Below are 24,205 nucleotides of genomic sequence, written 5' to 3'. Positions count from 1 at the left end.
TCACTGTCTGAAGAATGACCTAACACAGGCATGTCAAACTTGCGACATCACGTGATGTCGCATGACATATCACGACTTTTTCCCCATTGCCGGCAATGGAGTGGGTACGGTTTTGGCATGACACATCTGGCCCATGGGCCGGCAGTCTGAGATGCCTGATCTAACACAACACGAGTCTCGGGGGTTTTGGAAAATGGGGGAAAGTGAAGCTGAAAGTCTTGGAAGTCTTTTGGGATGGTAGCTCTGCTCTCATAAACCCAAGTTAGCACCTCTGTTTCAAATTTTCTCAAGAATTGTGAAGCTCAGGGATTGGAATTTGTAATCTCCTGTGTGGCTATAGAAAACAAATTCAGTTCCATGGATCAAGGAGTTGAATGCCATCCAGACAATAAGTGCATTACAGATACTGCTTATAAAAAATGAATCAAGTCTTTTATAAAGGCAGTTACCTTTCCACAAGGCAGTACAAGGGCTGTATGTGAGGTTATGAAAACATTTGCAATGGATCTGTCAGTCCAAAACAAGTAAACAGATATAGAGCCTGACACGAATAAAAATAATCCAGTACAGAGAGGATGCTGTTTTATGTCTTCCAGGCAGTAATACTTCTTTGAAGAGTTAACAATTCTGTAGATGGATTTCAAGATCAGTTTATATCAATGTTATTCAGCCTTGACAACTTCAAGATATGTGGATTTCAATTCTCATAATTTCCTAGCCAGCAAGCCGACTGGGGAATTCTGAGAATTAAAGTCCATATATTATAAAATTGCTAAGGTTGAGAAGCAGTAGCTTTGGCTTGCTTTGTTTATAGGTAGTAGAAATTAGCGTAATTAAGTATGTAACTTTGGACATCAGAAAATTGGCTTGAATAAATCAGAAAAAAAGGCTAGATAGAGTTCAGTAGCTGGATATATTCACAGGCAAAGAAGCCTTAAGATAGATTAGACTTCCTGAGAAGCAACTTCTCCAAGCAAGGTCACTGATAAACAACTGCAGTAGGAGGAATAATTACACAAAAATGTTTTGTGGGCTCCAGAATTGTTTAAATAACATGTTTAAGAAATGGGAAGGTGAATATGGACAATTGGTTCACACCTACAGAGACAGTAGGAAAGAAAGTTAAAAACAAGGCAGGACTGGGAAACAGTCTGAAGCACAACCCCCCAAAAGTATCCGAATATTTGAAGAAAGAAATGGAATTGATAGGTCATCCACTCAATGAGGATGGTTTAAATGTTAAAAAATAAAATGGAAAAGGTAAAGCTGATTCTTCTTATGACAAAAGGAAAATTATATTCATTAATAAGTCCTATGGCTGGGTTGAGATGAGGGCTGTGGTTCAAAAATAATAAGGTGTTTATCAGGAATTTAAGACTTCCACGTCAGACAGTTGCTTCTCAGGTTATTAAAGGAACTTACTAATGTGTTCTCAGAAAATCAGTCATTATTTCTGAGATCTTCTGAGGAATTGTTAAGATGCCACATAACTGGGAAGAAAGAGCAGTAAAGTATCTTAACAACAGAAAAAGAAAGATAGATAAAATATAAATCAGTCAAAGTATGGGAACTTACCAGAACAGATTAAAATAATGTAGAGGTTAGAAACAAGGAGAGTAGTCCTGCCTTAGACATAAATTCTTTTGTTTCCCTGTCTTATTTCCTGAGCTAAGACACAAGAAAAATCTCTTTAAACTCTGCTCCCCATGATGGTTGCTGAACAGTAAGGGGATTTTTCTCTCTAGCCAACAATCTGCTGATTTTGCTACCTAAGCTGGCTGTCTGACAGTCCTGCTCCCTGGATTTGAATGGGAGCACTTAGGAATGACCCAAGATGAGTTTTGGACAGCCATGGACACATTTGGGAAGGGGAATCTTGAAGATTCCAGTTCCTTTGGAAGCAGTCAGAAAGTCATGGACATCTATCTTCCTGTTGGCATTTCAGATTTTTTAAAGCATGCCTGTTTTTTTTTTTTAATTTTTACTTTTATAGCTTTAAAAGTAGACTGGCTGGCTGAAAGCTGGTTTATTTCAACCCCCTACTGGACTTTAGATGTTCTCTTTTTTTCTTTTTCTCTTTGATTTATAACAGTGGTTCTCAACCTTTTTAATACCGCGACCCCCAATCGGTCGTAAGTCGAGGACTACTCAACCGGTCATAACTCGAGGACTACTCAACTGGTGCAGCACTGTTTGCAGAATGGGACTTTTGGCGGGCTCAGCGGGGCAGAGACAGCCTGGACAATTCCTATTGGCTTTTGAAAGCCAATAGAATTAGACTCTATTCAAGAGAGTCTATTCTACTGGCTTTCAAAAGCCAATAGAATAAAAGGGAGTAGCACAGCTAAGGAAAAGGGGGAAAAGGCGGATTGCGTTGTTTGGCGACCCCCATGAAATGGTCGTTCGACCCCAAATGGGGTCCCGACCCACAGGTTGAGAACCACTGGTTTATAATGTTCATTTTCTGTATGGAAACACTGCATGCGTGTGAATGGTAAAGTGCTTTCATTTGATTTACATTAATATTAGACTCTCACCTCAGGGTTTTTGCATCTTTTTAATTTGCAAAATATTTGGAGTTTATTTCTTTTTAATTTTTCTTTTAATTTCTGAAATATCCAGAAAATACCTTTCCGGTTTCCTTCTGCTTCAGCTTCCTTGTTCCCTGGATGAGCTTCATAGAGCAATAATGTTTCAGAGTGCAGACATGCAGTGGCTGAAATCTGAGGAAAGATCTTTTGGCAGCATGCAGCTTTTAGTTGAAAGCTTTTTAAAAAAAGTTTGATGAGATGATAATGATCATGGAAAATACTCGGAGGTATGTAGCTTTGGAGGAATCTGATTTGAAAGCTGTAGATCAAAGAGATATCAATTCTACAGATGGGGAATTGAGTTGATTCTGTACATCTTTTGTGAAGTTCAAATCTGCATTTGTTTACAGTAGCAGAAGTCTTACATGGAGAGGTGACAAACTGGTTTTTCTTAGGAGGATGGAGGAGATTCGGGAGTGGATTTATTACTTTTAATTGCAAACCACTTTTATCTGGACTTTGTTGTGGAGATTGAGTGGATTATATTTAATTAGGCAACAACTGGTAAGAAAAAAGAAGAAACAAATGTGGATATTTTGATCCAGGATGAATTATTCTTAACTTTTGGGAAGATTTGGGATAGATAAGATGCTGTGGTAAATGTTCTACAAGTTGATTACAATAACATTTTGTCAATAGTTTTGAAACACTAATCTTGTCCTTTTCGTTATTATTGTTCTCCCTGTTAACTATTTTGTCTTTAATATAGTATATAAATGACAGGTCAATAGTTTGCAAATAGATTTATTAGTTTTTAAAAATTGGGGAGACCTGTTTCGCAAGGGGTGGGATCTAATATTGTAGCAATGTATTAATCAGTATTCAAGCAGGGGGGTTATATGTGTATATGTGTTGGGGTTTTTTTTCTTTTCTTTTTTAATGTATTGTATGGATTGTCTTTGTTTTTAATTTTTTTTAAAATTTAAATTGTTTTGAATTTTAAATTTTTTTGAATAAAATAAAAATTGCTAAGAAGAAAAATCTAAACTCTTCCCCTTTATTTTCAACAGTACAGGCTCTATCCACCTCGAACCACGATGCCCACAAATAATCCTTTCACCTTAACCACTTCCTTCTAAACATGAACCAAGCTTACACAGGTTAATTAAAATTATGGTAGCCGCTGAAATGCAAATAATTATGTGGCAATCTATATTTGTCACAGTGCCAGGGAGAATTTGAAGGATCAAACAGGGTATATCTTGGCAATTAAGAGCTGGCATCAAAATCTTCTGTCGTGTAGAGATGGCCTGAATATTTGCAGTGCAGCTACGGCAGTGTTTCCCAACCTGGACAACTTTGAAATGTGTGGACTACAACTAGAATTCCCTAGCTGAAGTCTAGACATTTCAAAGTTGTCTAGGTTGAGAGACACTGCTGTAACTGCAGTGCAAAAATTCAGGTCATCTCCACATGACAAAAGATTTTGATGGCAGCTCTTAATTGCTAAGAATACTGGGAATTGAAGTCCACACATCTCAGAGTTGTCCAGGTTGGGAAATACTGAGTCACAGCATAGCAGCACTGTATAGGAAGAACTGTTAGGCTTATAACAACCAACAAATGGCATATTGCTCTTCAATATCTTCTTAGAAGGACTAATCCAGTTCATAGATCTTGGAACAATGGGAACTCAAGGGCTACTTGGGAAAAGAGGGTGGGGAATGTCAACAGTCACTTTCTGAATCTCATATAAACACAGGAGTCAGGAGCTTTCCATATCATTCTTCAATAAATACACAACTACTTTGAATTGCCTATATTTAGCTTTGGTTGAAGGCTATCAACCACCTTACAAAAAGCAGGAAGCAACATAATATTGGGAAGTGTCTCAGGCAAACACTTCCTTGATTTACTGGCATATAAGAAGGAAGGAGGTTGATGCACAATCAGAGTTGCAAAATTCTGTTATTATTGCCTATTTCAATAAAGTACAGTTTTTGTCTTCCTGTGGAGTTAATTTTCTGGTTTGGTCTACCAAGTGGGCTAACATACAAGCAGACAACACAACCACGTGATATGAGCATGTCAAGAAGAACTCCATCAGAATGCCAGGATGAGAAATGGATTTCCTTCGGTGGGTCCATTACTTTGTTAATATGGACAATCCATCCTATCAAAAGTATCCATCCTTCTTAAGACAGCAAAACATTTTGAACTTCCTTTAATAGAAGGGTTGAGCAGAATCGGGGTGGTGGTGGTGGTGAAGGAGCCAGATAAAAGAGTTTTTAAAAATGCTTTTGACAGGGCTGGATAAATCATGGAGAATAAGATGAGCTGAAGGTGAGTCTGACGTGCAAATATACTATACTTGTTGCTTTTCAGTATGTGACCCATCAGTTGCAGCACTCATTTTTCGGCATTGAATCATGGACACTGAAACTGTGCCCTCACAGGAAGCTTCCCTGACTGTTAATGAACAGGTATGTTTCTCTCAGATCTCCCAGGGATGTAGAAAAGGAGGAAAGAACTGTGGCAAGGCAGGGTACGAAGTGAAGGCACTGATTTGGTTCAGTGTGGCCGTAGTGAGAGATCTCCACATGTTATTTGGAGAGATTGTGGGTATGCAAGAGGAAATGAACTTTAGCCATGTGCTGGATTTGTGGTTGCTGAAAGATTTTTATGGGTCCTATGTAGAAAAAGTCATCTTTCTTTTTTTCTTTCTCCTTCCTTCCTTCCTTCCTTCCTTCCTTCCTTCCTTCCTTCCTTCCTTCCTTCCTTCCTTCCTTCCTTCCAAATTTATATAGCCACCCTCTCATGGAGTGTGACTCTGGGCAGTGTACAGCAGTCCAATAATATAGTAGATATATAAAAAACAATACCTAAAATTATTATATAATAATTATTTTTGAAAGCATTAAAAACCAGGAAGACAAAAGTAATACAGAGGAAAAAAAGTAATAGATGGAGGTGTGTTAATAATAATGGAACCACCTCATTTTACCCACCTTATATCAGTCTGACAGCTCATCACTGTCAACAAAGATCTGCAGCAGTTCTCCTGGCTTCCAGGCAGAAAGTTTTCTGGATCTCTCTGAGACTTTCGGTCTGCATAGTCAGGGTCATTTGTTGCCCCTGGGCAATGGCTTCCCTGTTTTAAGAACCCATTGCATATCTCCCCAGTTGCTCCTCATTGCCTATTGCATTGATGGAGCCCTGATGTCCTCATGTGTTTCGTTATCTTTTCTCAGGTGATTGTGATGTCAGGACATGAGACAATTAGGGTGCTGGAAGTGGGAGTAGATGCTCCAGTCTCAATAAAAAATGAAGGGAAAACACTGAAAGCAACAGATGCAGCAGCTGGAGGAGAGGATTCTGCAAACTGCCCTCCAGAATCAAGTAAAACAGGACAGGAAAGGGCACAAGAAAGCCCAGAGAAGGCATGCAGAGAGTCAAGCGGTAAGTGGCACTTTACATGTTTCCATTTATTCGGTCACAAAGCTTAGCAGGGGTCATTTATGGATATCTGTATTCAGGGGGGGGGGGGAAAACCTCCTTCGGTTGCTAAAATGATGTGTTGGAATTGGAGAATCTGTAGACCTCAAAAACACAAAAGCCGAACCATGGAGGTCTCCTTAAGTCCCATTTCCACCTGCTGTAATTTCCTGTTCTATTCTTCTCCGATAGCCAAGGAACGCTTCCATACAAAAGGCTCTAGAGCTGGCCATCAGCAAACATTCTGCAGCTCTTCCTTTGCAATAAGACAAAAAATGGAAGAAGTCATGAGAAAGGGCAGAAAGACTATAAATGTAAGACATCGGGATATCTTCTTCCGCAACCCTAAATTATATGATTTGAGGCAGGGAGATTACAGAATAAAAACTTTCTCTGGAACAGTCCAGAGATTCATCATGAGAGGCAGGAAAAAAAAAACCACAAGATAAGATGAATAGAGAATGGTATACCTAAAGCAGGGTTCTTCAAACTTGGCCCTTTTGTAACTTGTAGACTTCAACTCCCAGAATTCCTTAGCCAGCAAAGCTTCTGGGAGTTGAAGTCCACAAGTCATAAAAGGGCCAAGTCTGAAGACCCCTGACCTAAAGCCTGTTGTCCATTTCTGGGCATTTGCACATATGAAGTGTGCAGAAAATAGAAACGGATGGAGCCAGATAGCTGCAGTTTTGGACAGTCCAAATTTCAGAGCTCAAATAACAATTTATAGGCAGTGGACCGAGCAACGACAGAGCAGAGAAGTTAAGGAAATGACAGGTGGGCAAACAAAGAAGAGAGCTGGTTGGCAGTGAGGCAGGACCAGTCGAGTGACATTTTTGGCAACAAGGAAGTTACCGAGATTAGAAAATGGTAGTGGAGGATGAAGTATTTATCTCATGACGTGATTTCTTGACTACAAATATTCTATTCAAAGTGTTCAGTTACTGCCCTGAATTCTGATTTCTGTTTCTGAAATCAGATGGATACGAGATGGAGGGTCAAGTTCCTGGGCATTGGGCTTGGGTGCAGTGTCAGGATCTGTGGCTCTCACAAGTGTTACGTTCCTTAAACTCCTGCTGGCCTTAAGAAGAATCCCCTTGCAAATTCTGGGATCCACTTTTGTGTGTAAACATTGCAGGTTCTTAAAGACCATTTAACACTCTCTGAAGGAGAAACAGCATCAGATTTATTTTAAGCCATCAGTTCAGAACTCATTCGATTTGCAGTGGAAAAAAAAATCATGAACATCACAAATAATTGTGAGAAGTTTGAGTGCTAAAATTAGGGGTTTCTTTTCTTTTTAACACAGTGGTTCTCAACCTTTTTAATGTCGCAACCCCCCCCCAAATGGTCGTAAGTCAAAGACTATTCAACTGGTCGTAAGTCGAGGACTACTGAACTGGTGCAGCACCGTTTGCAGAATGGGACTTTTGGCGGGCTCAGCAGGGCAGAGACAGCCTGGACAATTCCTATTGGCTTTTGAAAGCCAATAGAATTAGACTCTATTCAGGGGAAAAAAATGGTGGACTGCATTGTTTGGCGACCCCCGTGAAATGGTCGTTCGACCCCAAATGGGCTCCCAACCCACAGGCTGAGAACCACTGTTTTAACAGGTAAAACTTTTTTCCAGAGGAAAATCAAGATAGGAAGTAGGGAACGGGCTGATGTAATTTTATTTGTGGAGGCCTTGACACTCTCAGAGCCTGATTGGTTGCTTGCTTGCAGACATTTTGTTATCCAATTAGGTAACATCATCAGTGCCTCCATTATGCATGCTTTCCAAAATGTTTGGTGCCCGCATGTGGTTCCAGTTGAAGAGAATGTCTGTAGGTCAGAGTTGAACTTTGAAATTTTTTGTGCTCTCTGAACTTGGTTGCTGGCTTGCAAATGATCAGTAAATCACGATACCTACAGAAAACAAGATATTCACTTCTATTGGTCACGTAGTCCTTTTCCTGTCTGTCACTTTCCTTTTTCAAGTAGTTCTTGTAGTAAGAATTTCCTTCTCGAAGGATCATGTCACACCATGTTTGCTAGTTATATATATCTTGCACATGTATATACATCGTGCTGCTTCCTTTTGGAGTATGCAAGGCTATAAAAAAGCACAGAAAACAAGTAACGAAGAAGAAGAAGAAAAAAGAGTGGTGTGGTGGCCTAGAGATGAAGGCACTTGCCTCACAGGAGGTTGAGAGTTCAATCCTAGGCAGCAACAGATGTTTCTCTACCAGGTTGCAAACAGAAAATATTTGTTGCGAATTCCGCAGAGGTGTCAGGAAGGGCATCCGATCAGTAAGTGCTCAGGTCCTTTCAGTCACCCTGACTCCACCCCAATAAAAGGAGTTACAGGATCGTGAAAAGGAAAGAAAAAAGAAATTAAAGGTATCAGATTAGAAAATAAAATCCAAATCAGTCTAGTTCACAGCTATACCATTATAATTTCCAGACCTTTCCATGAAACAATGTTGAACTGTTTATTAAGCCTTCTCTCTATACTTATCTATTTCCATTATTTTACTCATTGACCCTTTATTCACTTCATATTCATATAAAACATATTTCAAGCCTACCCACTTAGTTATACGTGTTATCTAAAAACAAATGCACAGTAAACTTTCATTCATATTATTTCTTCAAAACCTGCTGAACAGCAAAATTGATTTATTGACCCATACAAACACTCATGCATGCAATTTAAAGACTGCCAAACTCCCAACAACTCTGACCAACATACAATTAATTTTTTTTAAATACAGAACCCAAGAAGGAATCATGAACAGCCCCAAAGTAACATAATAATAAAACATTGAAAATAAACGTAAAAGAGCAATTAAAAAAAAACATCCAGCAGGTGTTCAACCATAATTCTGCCCTAAAGCCTGGGAAAATAATCAGGACTTCAATAGTTTCCTAAGCATCATTAGGGTGGATAAATCAAAATGGTTGCATAATGCATGTAATTAGAGAAAGAAAGGTTTATCAGTCATAGTAGCATTCTTTATTAATAGTGGCATTTTGGGCACATTTTGGCCAGCATGCCATAACAGTAACCAAAGCCCAGCTTTGCCTAAATCATGCTCATTCTTTCCTAAATAAGCATTATATGGATCTCTAATCTAGATACTACTTGCCAGCAGACAATACAGTAACAGTAACAGAGTTGGAATATATCCTGGAGGTCATCTAATCCAACCCCCTGCTTACTATACTAATACTAATACCTATCCAGTCTCTTCTTAAAAGTTTCCAGAGATGGGGCACACACAACTTCTGAAGGCAATTTGTTCACTGGTTAATTGTTCTCACTGTTGGGAATTTTCTCCTTAATTCTAGGTTGCTTCTCTCCTTGGTTAGTTTCCATCCATTTTGTCTTGTCCTGCCTTCAGGTGCTTTGGTTGGCCCCCTCTTCCTTATGGCAGCCCTTCAAGTATTGGAAGACTTCAAGTATTGGAAGATATAGACTGTTGTCTATATCCCACCAGTTTAAGATATATGCAGTCTATTGACCCATGTTCAGGATATCCTCTTCAGTCAATGAAAGTAACTTGGTTTAATATACAATATCCATTTGTCAAGGTTGAATTGCTAAGATGCTTGCTAACCTCTATAGCTGCTCAACTTGCCATAGAAACGGGGAGGGGGAGTCTGGGAAAGAAACGGGAGTTTCAGGAAGCCGTCCATAGACCGTGAGAACCAAGGTCATACATAGAGGTGTCTGGCAGAGAAGTGGACCATTGCAATAACGAACATGAACACATGGTGGGTGGGGGTTATGAAAAGCTATTGGTAACTAACCAGAACTTCGCACAGGAAACTTAGAATTGATTTTACTTCTTTAGTGCCGGGATGTGTATTCAATAAAAAATTATCATTTGGCCATAGAGTTTCTTTAATGTTGAATTCGCCAGCCGGAAAGTTGACACCAGGATGATAGTTGAAGAGGTTAACAAAATAATATATTTCCTCTTTTTTAAGGTGAAGTCAAGGCACTGCCTGAAGTAACACCTGTGCCTATCCCAGGAATTGTGCCATTTAGCCAAGTGACAAGCCAACCAACACCAACTTTAACTCCTGTCACAGTGCAAGCAGCACCACAGGTAACTACCCTATCATTCTAGTTTTCATAAACAGGAGGGAACCTCTTGGTCAATGAACAATTTCAATTTCTCTAGTGGAATCAGGAGTTCCCAGTGCCCTGTGGAGGAGATGAATATGGGCAGGATACTTAGGCAGAAGAAGAATCTTTATTAAAAGTCCACAGCAACATTCCCAGAATGTTATGGAACTTAGAGGTTCTCAGATTTAAGATACTTTTTGATGTTATAGATCAGGGGTCTCCAGCCTTAGCAAGTCTAAGATTTGTAGACTTCAACTCCTAGAATATCTCATCCAGACATGCTGGCTGAGTAATTCTGGGAGTTGAAGTCCAGAAATCTTAAAGTTGCCAAGATTGGAGGGCCCGTTATAGTTAGCTTTGGTGCTCTGAAATGTGCTCTCGTTTTTTTGTTTTTTTTTTTAAAGGATGCAGTTGACAAAGCTTTGTAGAAATTAAATGCACTCTTCCAGTGTTTTCTTGGCAGGCATTTGAGTGGCTTTTTATAGATTGTTGCAAGATACACAAATGCCACTTGACATATGATTAATCCCTTACATTAGAGCCCCACCCCAAAAAACTAAGAAATTAAAGAAAGACTTACCTTGTTTATCTTCTATTCAGCCTGCCTACTTTTTATTCCATACAAGCTGTTATATAGCAACAGTTGTTTAAGACAATTAGTGTAAATTGCCTCACAGTTTAGAAATAAGAGAACTGCCTTAGTTCAGTGACATAAAAAAAAACACAAGAGGAAAATATCTAAATGTGCTGTAGACTATTAGTTTCATTCTCAAAAATAACACATTTAAGAGTGTCAAATTCATGAGATAATGCCCCTTTTTAGTTCTTCGAATGGGGTGTAGAACTTCTTCACTTATTTTGTGATTCTCCAGGAGAACAAAATTATCCCAGAAAAGGACTGAAAGATTGAACATATTGAGACACATGGAGAATAAAACTGGTTTTCTACAGTATCTTTTGATTTTTTTTCTCTCTCTCTCTGCTGTCCTGCATCTTATCCTTCTTAACACGTGAAGAACAAGGCAGATCTTTGCTGTTGGGGGTTTTGATACTATTTGTACGGCTCTGGAACTTAAAGGAACAGATGAAATGCCTTTGAGTTCTGATTCATTTAATTGTGATGCAAGCACTATTATTTCAACACCTTCATACAAAGTAATCCTTTTCCCTACTATGGAAAATATCACCTATTTAGAAAATACTGTAATGCATAGGATGTCAACAGTTTTCATTCTCAAATAAGCTTATCAAGCTTTGCTCTGAAACAGCAGATTGGAACACATCCTAGAACATTTGGCCTTCGAGAAATTGCTGAACAACAACATGCAGCCTTTCTTATCATTAGCCAGGGCTGCTGGGAATTTGTAGTTCAGCTACGAAGGAAAGGAAGGAAGGAGGAAGGAAGGAAGGAAGGAAGGGAGGAAGGAAGGAAGGCTATTGGTGAGGAAAGCTGTAGCTTTTATCATGAAATGATTTCCCAGCAGGAAGATCTGCTGCCCATCTTTATGGGAAACAAAGCCAGTACTGTTTGCAGCATGTATTTTAGGTAGCTTGTGAATATTGCAAGAAAATTATTTCCTCCACCCTCTCAGTCTACACTGACCTGTGGGATGGCCGTGCACCCCAGGATGCAGTACAGTAGTACCAGTTTTCTGAAGGGAATATCCCTGGCTAAAACTGGCCTGATACTAGTAAACTAAAATAACTGGAATTTACTGTGCTGTGAATTTTGAGCCAAAAAGGGGTTGGTGAACAGACAGCAGAGACTAATCGATCAGGGCTGGGCATTAAAAAAAAGGGGGAGGGGACGTCCCCAGCTTCTTTCATGGTTGACTTTGAACCAGGCCCCCCATTGGAAGGTTACAGAGCTGGATTACCCAGCTGCTGGCCAGGGGGCACCCAGCCGCACCCGGCACATCTCAGTCAGGCACCTCCTGACTGGGCTGGGCCTCCGGTGGGCTGGCTGACGTGACTGCTGCGCTGATGCTGTCTGCAGTGGCGTTGATTTTGTTTTCCCTTTTCTTTTTTACATCTCGTTTGCTTTTGCAGGTCTTGACTCAGGAAAACTTAGCAACAGTTGTGACAGGCGTAATGGTTCCGGCAGGGGCAGTTACTCAACCTCTTCTTATCCCCATCAGTATTGCAGGTCAAGTGGCAAGTCAGCAGGGGCTGGCTGTGTGGACATTTCCTGCAGCAACGGTGGCTGCCCTCCCAGGACTGACGGCTGCCTCTCCTACTGGGGGAATTTTCAAATCACCTATAGCCAATTTGCAAGGTAACCACCATGTCTTGGAAGATAGCATAGGGGGAGCAAGAGTCCGCCACTTGGGCCTAACCAGGATCAGCCTTAATCTGGGAGGGAGTATGTCGGGAGACTGATAACCTTTTTGAACTTCGGGAAGGGAGGAAGGGCTAGCTCTTTGGCTCTATGTCAAAGGCCAAGGTTCTAGTCCAGAGGTAGGCGGCTCTTTTATGACTCGTGGACTTCAACTCCCAGAATTCCTGAGCCAGCCATGCTGAGGGGAAAGGGAGAGGTTTCCAAGCTGAGCCATGCTGGCTCAGGAATTCTGGGAGTCATAAAAGAGCCAAGGTTGCCTATCCCTGAACCAGTCCAAACCTGTATGCATCCTGCAAACAGACTCTCCCATTAACTTGAGCGCAGGAACCAGATCCATGGATGGGAAGAATCTGCTTCCTCCTCTGAAATCAATGGGGACACCTTTCTGAGTTTCATGCATGCATCAAAACCCCCAGCCCCCAGGACGTTCCCTTGCATAACCAGTGGTTTCTTGGATAAATAATGTCTTTAAATTCCTAGTCCACATGACAGGAGAAAAACACTGTGCGGTTTGGTTTCAGTGGCCTGTTATTTAAAGGAAACCGTGGTTCCAGTCAGTAATCCTTGCAAATAACTTTCGTTTTCTGAAGACTGTTAGGACAGCGATGCTTAATTAAAAATGGAGAGCTAGGATTAATTCCCCAGGCACTACTTCTTGCTAGCAGTTAATTCGCACAAGGAGCCAGTGATGCAAAGTATCCAGGTAGCTGTGGTTACTCTGAGTTGCAGCAGCTGCTCCAGCAATGATGGAGCCCAGCCCACCAAGCTGTTGGTTACTTGTTTAGGCGTCCCCTGGTTTCATCTTGCATTAGAGAGAGAATTTCTAGCACTAGCAGAGACAATTCCATGGAACTCAAAACCTTCCCTGTCCGTTTCAATATAATTGCTTTGTGTGCGGCGTATCTTTTCACTCCAGCTGGTACAATGATTCCTCTGAATATGAAATACCGGTCGTCCTTGACTTACAAAAGTTCATTTAGTGACTGTTCAAACTAACATCGCTGAAAAAAGTGATGCACGACCGTTTTTCATACTTACCAACCATCGCAGCAAGCCCATGATCCCAAAGATCAAAATTTAACTGCTTGGCAACTGACTCCTATTTATGATGGTTGCGATGTCTAGGGGGGTCATGAGATCCCCTTTTGTGACCACCTGACAAGCACAGTCAATGGGGAAACCAGTTTCACTTAGCAACTGGGTTACTAATTTACCAACTGCAGTGATTCGCTTAACAGCTGTGGCAAGGAAAGCTGTAAAATGGGGCAAAACTCACTTAACAAATGTTTCACTTAGCAACAGAAATCCTGGGCTCAATTGTGGTCGTACGTTGAGGACTACCTGTATCTGCTACCCCATTTTATCTTTAAGGTTTTATTCTTGGCTAATTAGATCCCGTACATGCGGAAAAGTCATCCTTCCCATGGCTTTCCCATGGATCCAACCTAGAAGCCATATGACAAACTTGGAGACTGACCCTCCCCTTCAAAAAGTATATTTTGCGATGACCCAATATTTAGCGCATCTCTTTTTGACTTGCTCTCGCAGCCACTGCAGTGCTGAACACAGCCGTACAAGCCCCTTTGCAGCCAGCCCAAGCTTTCCAGGCACAGCCAACGGCCCAGCCCCGGCCGTCCATCCCAACACAGACTGTGTTCCAGCCACCAGCTCAGACAACCCTTTTGTCACAGCCGACCACAACAGCCACTCCACCTGCCGCCAAGCCACTGGAAACGCCGGCACAGATCACAGTTCAACCGGCAGGATTTGCAGGAATAGTAAGACACTGGGGGGGGGGGGAACCCTTCCCTTGAAGAAGACTTTCTGAGCTACATTGAAAGAAGGGTTGGGAACAGAGAAATCTTCTATAAATACATTTCTGAACCCAGCTAAAGGTCTTCCGCATCGCTTTGGTCCTTTCTGAGTTTGCCAAAGGAGAAAATTTCACGTAGCCTGAAAGGTTTTTGTTTTTTTTTCACGAGGCAACTGGACTTTCTTTTTTCTCTTTGAAGACATTTCACTTCTCATGAAATGACCAGCTGTCTGCAAGGAATATAAATCCTCCTATTCCCCCACCATCCAGTCAGAGCGGAAGAAGCTTCTTGGATGAGAAGCAAAATGTCTTCAAAGAGAAAAAGGAGAAACTCCAGTTGCCTCATGAAAAAGCTCCTTTGGGACAACCATGACCTGGAGGACTGAGAATCTACATAGACAAAATCTCATGTACATTTCAATGATGAATTCAGTACTGAATAACTTCAATAAATCTAGTAAATGTAAATCTCTGCATTGATAATGACAAATCTATTTCTTTGGTACATAAAAAAATAATTTCAAAGTCCCTGATATAAAATCTGAATCACAATCTGTATTCAGTCTTCATTTCAAATGAGAGAAACACTATTAACTTGAACACATATTTGAAAGAGAGCCAGGATGGTATAATGTAGGGGTTAAAATGCTAGACTAGTTCTAGTCCAGGTTCCCAAGCCCAAGGTTCTAGTCCTCCCTTCAGTATAGAGGTCAGCTGGGTGACCTTCTCAGCTCTAACCCACATTAGGCTCTACCGCATGCTGGCTAAAAAACAAAAACTCTCGTTACTTTGTTCATTGATAGCTTTGCTGTGTCGACTGCTGAGTGCAGTTGCAAAACAAGCAGATGCTGCAACAAGAGAAATGCTAAAAATAAGAAAAACGAGAATTCAGCAGCTCTTTTCTTATTGAAGAAAGCATTGCAGCAACAGATCACACATTAGCCATATTTGAAGATTGGTGCCAAAAATGGGCAATCATTACCCACGTATTAATTTAGAATAAGGTAGTCAGACTGCATCTTTTCAAAGGTAATTTTATTATTTAGATAACGGAACAGTGCAAACTGGACCTCCTAAGGCAGTGGTTCTCAACCTGTGGGTCGGGACCCCATTTGGGGTTGAACAACCATTTCACGGGGGTCGCCAAACAATGCAGTCCGCCATTTTTTCCCCCTTTTCCTTAGCTGTGCTACTCCCTTTTATTCTATTGGCTTTTGAAAGCCAATAGAATAGACTCTCTTGAATAGAGTCTAATTCTATTGGCTTTCAAAAGCCAATAGGAATTGTCCAGGCTGTCTCTGCCCTGCTGAGCCCGCCAAAAGTCCCATTCTGCAAACGGTGCTGCACCAGTTGAGTAGTCCTTGACTTACGACCGGTTGAGTAGTCCTCGACTTACGACCGGTTGGGGGTCACGGCATTAAAAAGGTTGAGAACCACTGTCCTAAGGAGTGATCGCTTCATCTCCACAGAGCATGGAGTGACACACACACACACACATTTCTGCCTGGTGGAATAAAGTATAGAAGCCATTGAGGCAAAGATCTCACTTTGCATGAAACATTGAACCTCTTAACCTTTGACCTTTGTTTTTATTTATTGTCCTGTTTTGGTGTCTCTTGCAGATCAATGCAGCTTCTCTTGGAGCCCCAACCCAGCTGCTTAGCTCACTAGCCGCCACATCTGTCATTACAAACACCATTCCTACTGTGCAAGGAATAACTGGACAAATCTTGACTAATGCTCAAGGACAAGTAAGTGCTGCACCATTCCAGAAACAGAATTAATGTATTAGCAGGCCGTGCTTAAAGGACACCAGAATTGTTTTTTTTTTTTTAGTTGCCAAACAAAACATCTATGCAATTTATTCATTCGTGTTATGTATCCTGCCTTTCCTCCAAAGTTTAAGGCACCCTAGAAAGCATGTTCTCCTGTTTTGATATAGATTAGACGTAGAGATAATTATTAAGCCAAAACCATTCAGTGAATTTTCATAGTCATGAATGGACTCAAATGGGACTCTGCCTGATCTCAGTCCTTTAGCCTAAACTTTATACTATCTTGGCTCAGCTACAGAAATCTTAATGGGAAAACTAAACCAGCATGGTTTTGATAGGAAAATGTCAGAATATTAACACACCGCAACCTTGGTGCTTCCCTTGCCTTTGTCCTCCAGGTTATTGGAACTGTTCCATGGGTAGTGAACCCAACTGGAATTGCCACTGCAGCTCCTGCCCCTGCCACATTGCCAGCACAAAATCTACAAGTACAGGCAGTGACACCGCAGCTGCTTTTAAATGCCCAAGGTCAGATCATTGCCACCTTGGCTAGCACCATCCAGACAGCAGCCATGGTTAGGAAATCAAGCCCCCCGGAATCTCCTGCCAAGAGCGAGGTGAGTCCAACTAGCAAAGCTGCTGAGAAAAATCACCAGGGGATCTTGCAGCAAAATTACCGAGATGCCCAAAGAGGCACCTACAGAGAAAGGAAAGTGGAACATGTTGGATTAAATAGAAATGGGGAGCCTACTGCTTTTGATAGATTGTTGAACTAGAAAAGTCATGAAAGAGCTCCAGGTTATTTATTTAACAGAACAACAGACGTGGAAGGGACCTTGGAGGTCTTCTAGTCCAATCCCCTGGTTCAAGCAGGAAACCTTATACCATTTCAAATGGTTGTCCAACCTCTTCTTAAAAACTTCCAGTGTTGGAACATTCACAACTTCTAGAAGCAAGCCATTCTATTGATTAATTGTTCTAACTGTCAGGAAATTTCTCCTTAGTTCTAGGTTGCTCCTCTCCTTGATTAGTTTCCACCCGTTGCTTCTTGTCCTGCCTTCAGGCGCTTTGGAGAATAGCTTGAATCCCTCTTCTTTGTGGCAGCCCCCGAGATATTGGAACACTGCTATCATGTCCCGCCTCGTCCTTCTCTTCATTAAACTAGACATACCCAATTCCTTCAACCATTCTTCATATGGTTTAGACTAATAATCCAGTTTGTCAATCACATTTATACAGCCGCCCATCTGACAAAAAGCTACTCTGGGTGGCATACATCAATAAGAATAACAATAATATAAATACAATTATTATAAAAAATATAAAACAATCATTATGGAAAATTAAAACATATTAAAATGTAAGACACTTTATTATTTTTACTGCTCTGGAAGAGGAGGCAGACCAGTGGGATGTTGCATCTCACCTGTCAAATTAGCTAATCAAGCCAGAGGTATCACAAAATTGGCTGGAAGCAGGAATAGCATTTCCTGTTCTGCCTCAGGCTGCAAAACATCTTCCCTTGGCCCCTGACCCTTGATGACTTGATAGCTGAATGTGTAAAATAGCCACTTGTCAAGTGTTGCTTGAGGCATGAAATATATCTGTGTCTGGGTAATATAATGCGGGATTTATATGCTAGATATAGCAACGCTGGTGCTCAGGTTATCAACTAAGGCCCGTGTGGAGAGAGTCCTGATTGAAATAATACCATCCTGGATTGAGATGAAAACAGAAGCAGTGTTTTGAGAGCCAGCAGACCACTTCTAAAATGTCCTCCCTCCAATCCATTTTCCTTTCTAGCACCAAGCTCCGGAAAACCTGATCCTATTCCTTTTGTAGCTGAAGTTTGTGATGCCTAGCATAGACTAGCTGATACCTATGGACCAGTGTTTCCCAAACTTGACAATTTTAAGGCATGAGGACTTCAACTCCCAGAATTCTGGGAGTTGAAGTCCACATGCCTTAAAATTGTCAAGTTTGGGAAACACTGCTATGGACCATTACTTTATAAGACCGACAGGAGTGCCCTGCAGCTGAGCTAGAATCTAATTGGCTGATCTGATGCTTGGTATTTCAGTTGGGAAATGAGAAGGCCGGGCGCTGACTCTTCAAGTAAGAGCTCTTGTAGCATGCACTTGAAAGTCAAGATATGCTAACTTTATTCAAACAGTATAAATCACACAAAATAAACAAAGGTAAATGTACAGTATTTCCTACCTGGTACAATTCTCATTGGCCAATGTGCCTTCTTTGACCCTGATTGCAACCGGCATCATGATTCATTAGGCCATTCTTCATTCATAGTCATTTTGTTCATTCATTCATTCATTCAGTTTATCTCAAACAGATATCTCTGGGCGGTTGCAAAACTCTCAAAAAAGCTACAAGCAATGCACAACTGAGCCTCAACATTTCTGTTGCTAAGTGAGGCAGTTTTTAAGTGAATTTTGCCCCATTTTACAACCTTTCTTGCCCCAGCTGTTAAGCGAATCACTGCAGTTGTTAAGTTAATAACTACGGTTGTAAAGTGAATCTAATTTCCCTATTGGCTTTGCTTGTCAGAAGTCGCAAAAGGTGATCACGTGATCCCAGGATACTCCAACTTTCGTAAATAGGAGTCAGTTGCCAAGCATCTTGAATTTTGACCACGTGACCCTGGGGATGCTGCAAGGGTCACGTGAAAAACAGACATAAGTCACTTTTTTTCAGTGCCGTTGTAATGTTGAATGGCCATTAAATGAGCTGTTGTAAGTCAAGGGCTACCTGTAAAAAAAATGGCAGCCAAGCTAAATCAGTAAAAGCAGTATTGAACGGTTTTGGTCTGAATATTGCTTTCTTCTGCTCCGTTGCCAGGTCCAGCCAATTCAGCCCGCCCCAGCTCTCTCACAGCCAACTGTGGTCATTGCAAGTCCTCCCCCAGCATCCAAACTAGCTTCCACTCCTGTCCCCATCATCTGCTCAGAGACACCAACTGTCAGCCAGCTGGTTTCAAGTAAGCATGTTGGTATCCCTGCGATCTTGTGGCAGGCAGAGAAAGAGGCTACCATTAATGGAGGCTGGTTCATGATCACGTACGTGGAACATTTATGGTAGAAAAACCATGAAGTGGGTTGCCCCATTTCTGTCTTAAAGGGGCATTGTTATACACCCTACAGCTGCTGAGAAAAAAGCTGCTGGTGGTGACATCTGCAAGTGTTAATCCAAACCAAAAAAAACACAACCACGTATAATATTACTTTTTTTATTGTGCCACTCTACTCCTAATAACGAACAGCACATATACAGAAAAACAGAGGACTAGAACAACACAACATTAATAAACAATATAGGTGGTAATGACGTTGACCAACAGAGTGAATTCCAAAATCTAACATCTTGCAGATTCTCTTTCCCAGAGCCAGGTTTTATTGCTATACCCATTATTTATAAAGGCAACCTGCTCCGTAGGATAGACACCTCTCAGCAGCTTTATTTACTATAGATCGTAAATAAAAAGTGGGCAAGAGCTGAGCCCTGCGACACCCTGTTACGGAGCGATTGTGGGCTCAACCTCTTCAACTGACTAGAACAGGGGTAGTCAACTTTGGCTCTTTTATGACTCGTGGACTTTAACTCCCAGAATTCCTGAGTCATAAAAGAGCCAAGGTTGCCTACCCCTGGACTAGAACCAACCACTCAGTCAGGAAAGAGAACCACCAGCACATAATCCAAGGAGACTAGGGTGTGACCTAAAGAGATTGATGGAAATGTCCCCCACTTTCAGATCACAACTCAACTGCTTTGAAATAAAATCCCAGTGGCATGAAAGATACATGTAGTTGCAGGAGAAAGGATTTATAGTGCAATTTAGTCAAAAAACTGCAAAATGAAATAATGGTGTCTTTTTCACTCTTTTTCCTACCAGAGCCTCAACCTTCAAATAGCGGAAGTGAGGAAGATGGCATAAACCTGGAGGAGATCAGAGAGTTTGCCAAGAACTTTAAGATTCGACGTCTCTCTCTGGGTCTCACCCAAACCCAGGTGGGGCAGGCATTAACTGCCACTGAAGGACCTGCGTACAGCCAATCTGCTATTTGCAGGTAAGCAAGTCTGTTTCCCTGTGCAGATGATTCTGGGTGGAATGCAGCCCTCAATAGAGTCTTCTTTTGAACCAACACTAGGCCTCCTCCTTCCCAGTTCTTTAAAGTAGCTCAGTACCATCAAAACAATAAGATGGGGCAATCGTATCTAGGCTGCAAAAATCCAGATATCCATTACATGGCAGCAAAAGAGATAGAAATAGCAATAGCACTTAGACTTAGACATATACCGCTTCACAGTGCTTTACAGCCCTCTCTAAGCGGTTTACAGAGTCAGCATATTGTCCCCCAACAATCCGGGCCCTCATTTTACTAAGGTCAGAAGGATGGAACGCTGAGTCAACCTTGAGCCGGTGAGGACCAACCTGCAGGCAGCCAGCAGTCAGCAGAAGTAGCCTGCAGTTCTGCATTCTAACCATTGTGCCACCATGGCTAAGAGTTGTTTGTGTCTCTTGATTATCATCTAGTGCAGTGGTTCTCAACCTTTTTAATGCCGCAACCCCTAACCGGTCGTAAGTCGAGGACTACTCAGCCAGTCGTAAGTCGAGAACTACTCAACTGGTGCAGCACCGTTTGCAGAATGGGACTTTTGGCGGGCTCAGCAGGGCAGAGACAGCCTGGACAATTCCTATTGGCTTTTGAAAGCCAATAGAATTAGACTGCATTCAAGAGAGTCTATTCTATTGGCTTTCAAAAGCCAATAGAATAAAAGGGAGTAGCACAGCTAAGGAAAAGGGGGAAAAAAATGGCAGACTGCGTTGTTTGGCGACCCCTGTGAAATGGTTGTTCGACCCCAAATGGGGTCCCGACCCAGAGGTTGAGAACCACTGATCTAGTGAGTATCTAAATGCAGCCCAAATGGAATAATGTAGCCCTAAATAGGTGTTAGATCCAACCCCTTAGATGAGACAGTGAGGTCCAGTTGAGTTCAATCCTTTATTTGCTTATACCTGATGTACAAAATCTTGTCAAACTAAAGCTATATCATTCTAACTACTAGATATTTCTTGCCAGATTGTAGATTGGATACACTGAACCTCTCCCCCCCTTCCCACATCCATCTGGGAACTGTGCAGTCTCTTACTCTGGGAAAGCTCTGCCAGATCTCTTCCCCCTCAGCTCCTCAAGGTGTACGCTCCTTCACAATAGGATTCCATATTGGTTTCTAATTCTGAATTAAGTGGAATTATTGTTACGATGGCAGTTACGAGGGCAATTCAGAAATAAACCTCAGTTTGAGTATCAATGACAGACCCTTGCAGATACAGAACTTTTGTTGTACGCATTAGAAAACTATAACATTACATTACTTTTCGACATAATCACCATTCAAACCGAGGCACTTGTCATAACATTTTACAAGGTTTGAAATTCCTTAGAAGTAGTTGCTCGGCACTAAATTTGGGCTATAGGGGGGTGATCAAAAACATCCCAACGAAACTGCTTCAAAAATTCTTGGGTGTGTCTAGCGGTGTGCAGGCGAGCATTATCGTGAACCAACACCACACTGGAAGTGGTGCCATAGAAAATCCGGCCAAATGTGAAGATGCCAAAGGAGTACTGCTAGTGAAGTTCATGGAGCGTGGTTCGACCATCAATTCAGAAGTCTATTGTGAAACGTTACGAAAACTCAGACGAGCCATCCATAAAAAGCGTTGAGGCATGCTGACTTCTGGTGTGGTGTTGGTTCACAATAATGCTCGCTCGCACACTGCTAGACGCACCCAAGAACTTTTGAAGCAGTTCCATTGCAATGTTTTTGATCAACCCGCTTATAGCCTAGAGCCGAGGTGGCGCAGCAGTTAGGGTGCAGTACTGCAGGCTACTTTAGCTGACTGTGTTCAGCAGGTCAGTGGTTCAAATCTCACCAGCTCAAGGTTGACTCAGCCTTCCATCCTTCCGGGGTAGGTAAAATGAGGACCCAGATTGTTGGGGGTAATGTAAATATATATATATATATATATACACATGGCTTACTGGTGTACACCGCTTAGAGAGTGCTCGCACTTAAAGCGGTATATAAGTCTCATAAATAAATAAATAAATTTGGCGCCGAGCGACTACTACTAAAGAATTTAAAACCCTGTAAGATGTTATGACAAGTGCCTCAATTTGAATGGTGATTATGTCGAAAAGTAATGTTGTAGTTTTCTAAAGTGTATAATAAAAGTTCTGCATCTGTGCGTGCCTGTTATTGATAACCAAAAGGAGGTTTATTTCCGAATTACCCTCGTATTTCTAAGAGACAATGTGGAACCCACTCATTTTGAGCTCTGCCCTGCCTTAAGCGACTAATGAATCAAACCTGAGCATCGAGGATATTTATTTCCTCAGGGTTGGGTAGCAAGCGGTAGGGACAAGAAGCCCACCCTGCATTCCTCAATGATTCCTGCTGATTTTGCAGATTCGAAAAGTTGGACATCACTCCCAAGAGTGCCCAGAAGCTGAAACCCGTCCTGGAGAAGTGGCTGAGTGAAGCTGAGCTTCGGAATCAGGAAGGCCAGCAGAACCTGATGGAGTTTGTGGGCGGGGAGCCTTCCAAGAAGCGGAAACGCCGCACCTCTTTCACCCCGCAGGCCATTGAGGCCCTCAACGCTTATTTTGAGAAAAACACCCTCCCCACTGGCCACGAAATCACCGAGATCGCCAAGGAGCTCAATTACGACCGGGAGGTAGTCCGGGTTTGGTTCTGCAACCGGCGACAAACACTCAAAAACACCAGCAAACTCAACGTCTTTCAGATCCCTTGAGGGCTGGAGCTCAAAGTGAGAATCTCCCTTTCCCTACCTGGCTGCTGTAAGCACTTTGTGGCTAAGTTTCCCCTGCCCCTGCCACCTGTTTATAGTGATGACTGAAGTGAAAGAGGGGAAGTCGGATCTCCTTGTGTTTTATTGTGCCCCGGCCTATTCAACAGCCGCTTCCTTCCTCCCGGAAGTTGCACTAAGCTGTGAAGACTTAGGAGTCCATTGGCGTTTAGCTTCCTTCTGTGTCAAGACAAATCATGGTCGGTTAAAGGGACAAGGTTCTCCTCGTCTAGTTTGTGTGCATTTTTCTTTTTCTTTTCGAAGGTGGCATTAGGATTGCCACCAGCATAGCACCAGGAACGATGGGAAAAAAAACCCGTCTTTTATTTGAGCCACTTTTCATAGCCACACCTATCGTTTCCCATCCAGGAAATCCTATCTTAAGCAGAACTGTGGCGTAATTTATATTTCCCTTTCCGTATGGATATGACTATGACGAGAGAGCACTATTTAAACCGAAGTTTTTTTTTCATCCACCAAGATCTTGAAGTTTAGTATCCTGGCTCCCTGTTGATTCTTTTATTTTAAGACTAATTTGCCAGCTAAAGTTTCCCTTCCAGAAGAATGCTGAGAAGAAAGAGGGAGGGATATTTTATGTCTTGGAAATCTCATGCCAGCAGAGCAGCACTAAAAGTAACAAGTAGTCCCGGGCCTAGCTTATTATAGGGCAGTGATGGTGAACCTTTTAGAGACCGAGTGCCCAAACTGCAACCCAAAACCCACTTATGCATCGTCGGGTGCTGGGTGGGCATGGCCCATTGGGTGGGTGTGGCCCATTGGGTAGGCGTGGTTGTGGTGGTAATGGCAGATTGGGTGGGACTAAAAAGTTCAATCAATCAATTCCAACTTTGCGAGATCTTTTTTTTCCCTGCAAGAAGTTGAAATTGATTGATTGAACTTTTTTTTTTTTTTTTTTTTTTTTGCACATGGTGGCAGAGGCCTACAGCGAAAAGATTTTATAAAACCCAGCTGAAGGCCTAGGGCGATGGCATGCGTGCCCACAGAGAGGGCTCTGCGTGCCACCTGTGGCACACGTGCCATAGGTTTGCCACCACGGCTATAGAGCAAGGAAGATCTAGCCGAGTAATAACAAAAGAGGAACACAGAAAACTGCCTTACACTCGTCCATCCATTATATTAATGTCAGCTTTGCTTGGGTTCAATTCAACTTAAGAGTTTTTAAGCAGTTTTTTCAACTGTACCTGGTAATACAAGTAGTCCTTGTTTAATGACTATCTGCAGTTATAATGGTG

The 24,205-nt window shown here is 41.9% G+C and overlaps 1 protein-coding gene across 7 annotated transcripts in view; it reads left to right on the top strand.

The window, feature by feature from the left end:
- The window catches only part of POU6F1 (POU class 6 homeobox 1), a 37,718-nt gene extending 13,982 nt beyond the window's left edge, over window positions 1-23,736 (top strand). The window contains exons 1-12 of one of the 7 annotated variants that reach the window (XM_039331956.1): window positions 2,370-2,818; window positions 3,602-3,691; window positions 4,917-5,014; window positions 5,783-5,990; window positions 9,999-10,120; window positions 12,190-12,415; window positions 14,027-14,256; window positions 15,914-16,042; window positions 16,465-16,683; window positions 18,923-19,061; window positions 19,974-20,148; window positions 22,553-23,736. In XM_039331956.1, coding sequence (XP_039187890.1) covers window positions 4,961-5,014; window positions 5,783-5,990; window positions 9,999-10,120; window positions 12,190-12,415; window positions 14,027-14,256; window positions 15,914-16,042; window positions 16,465-16,683; window positions 18,923-19,061; window positions 19,974-20,148; window positions 22,553-22,898 — 1,848 coding nt within the window. In that variant the 5' untranslated portion in view covers window positions 2,370-2,818; window positions 3,602-3,691; window positions 4,917-4,960 and the 3' untranslated portion in view covers window positions 22,899-23,736. Of the gene's footprint in view, window positions 1-2,369; window positions 3,692-3,962; window positions 4,669-4,916; window positions 5,015-5,782; window positions 5,991-9,998; window positions 10,121-12,189; window positions 12,416-14,026; window positions 14,257-15,913; window positions 16,043-16,464; window positions 16,684-18,922; window positions 19,062-19,973; window positions 20,149-22,552 lie in introns of those variants that run through there. The other 6 variants (XM_039331953.1, XM_039331952.1, XM_039331957.1 and 3 more) reach the window with 6 other exon arrangements.
- Window positions 23,737-24,205: the final 469 nt, after the last annotated feature.

Source organism: Crotalus tigris, unplaced genomic scaffold, assembly GCF_016545835.1.
Source record: "Crotalus tigris isolate CLP2741 ecotype Arizona unplaced genomic scaffold, ASM1654583v1 scf7180000024441.2113493, whole genome shotgun sequence".
NCBI classification, from domain to species: Eukaryota; Metazoa; Chordata; class Lepidosauria; order Squamata; family Viperidae; genus Crotalus; species Crotalus tigris.
This window is presented reverse-complemented; position numbering and strand designations above follow the sequence as displayed.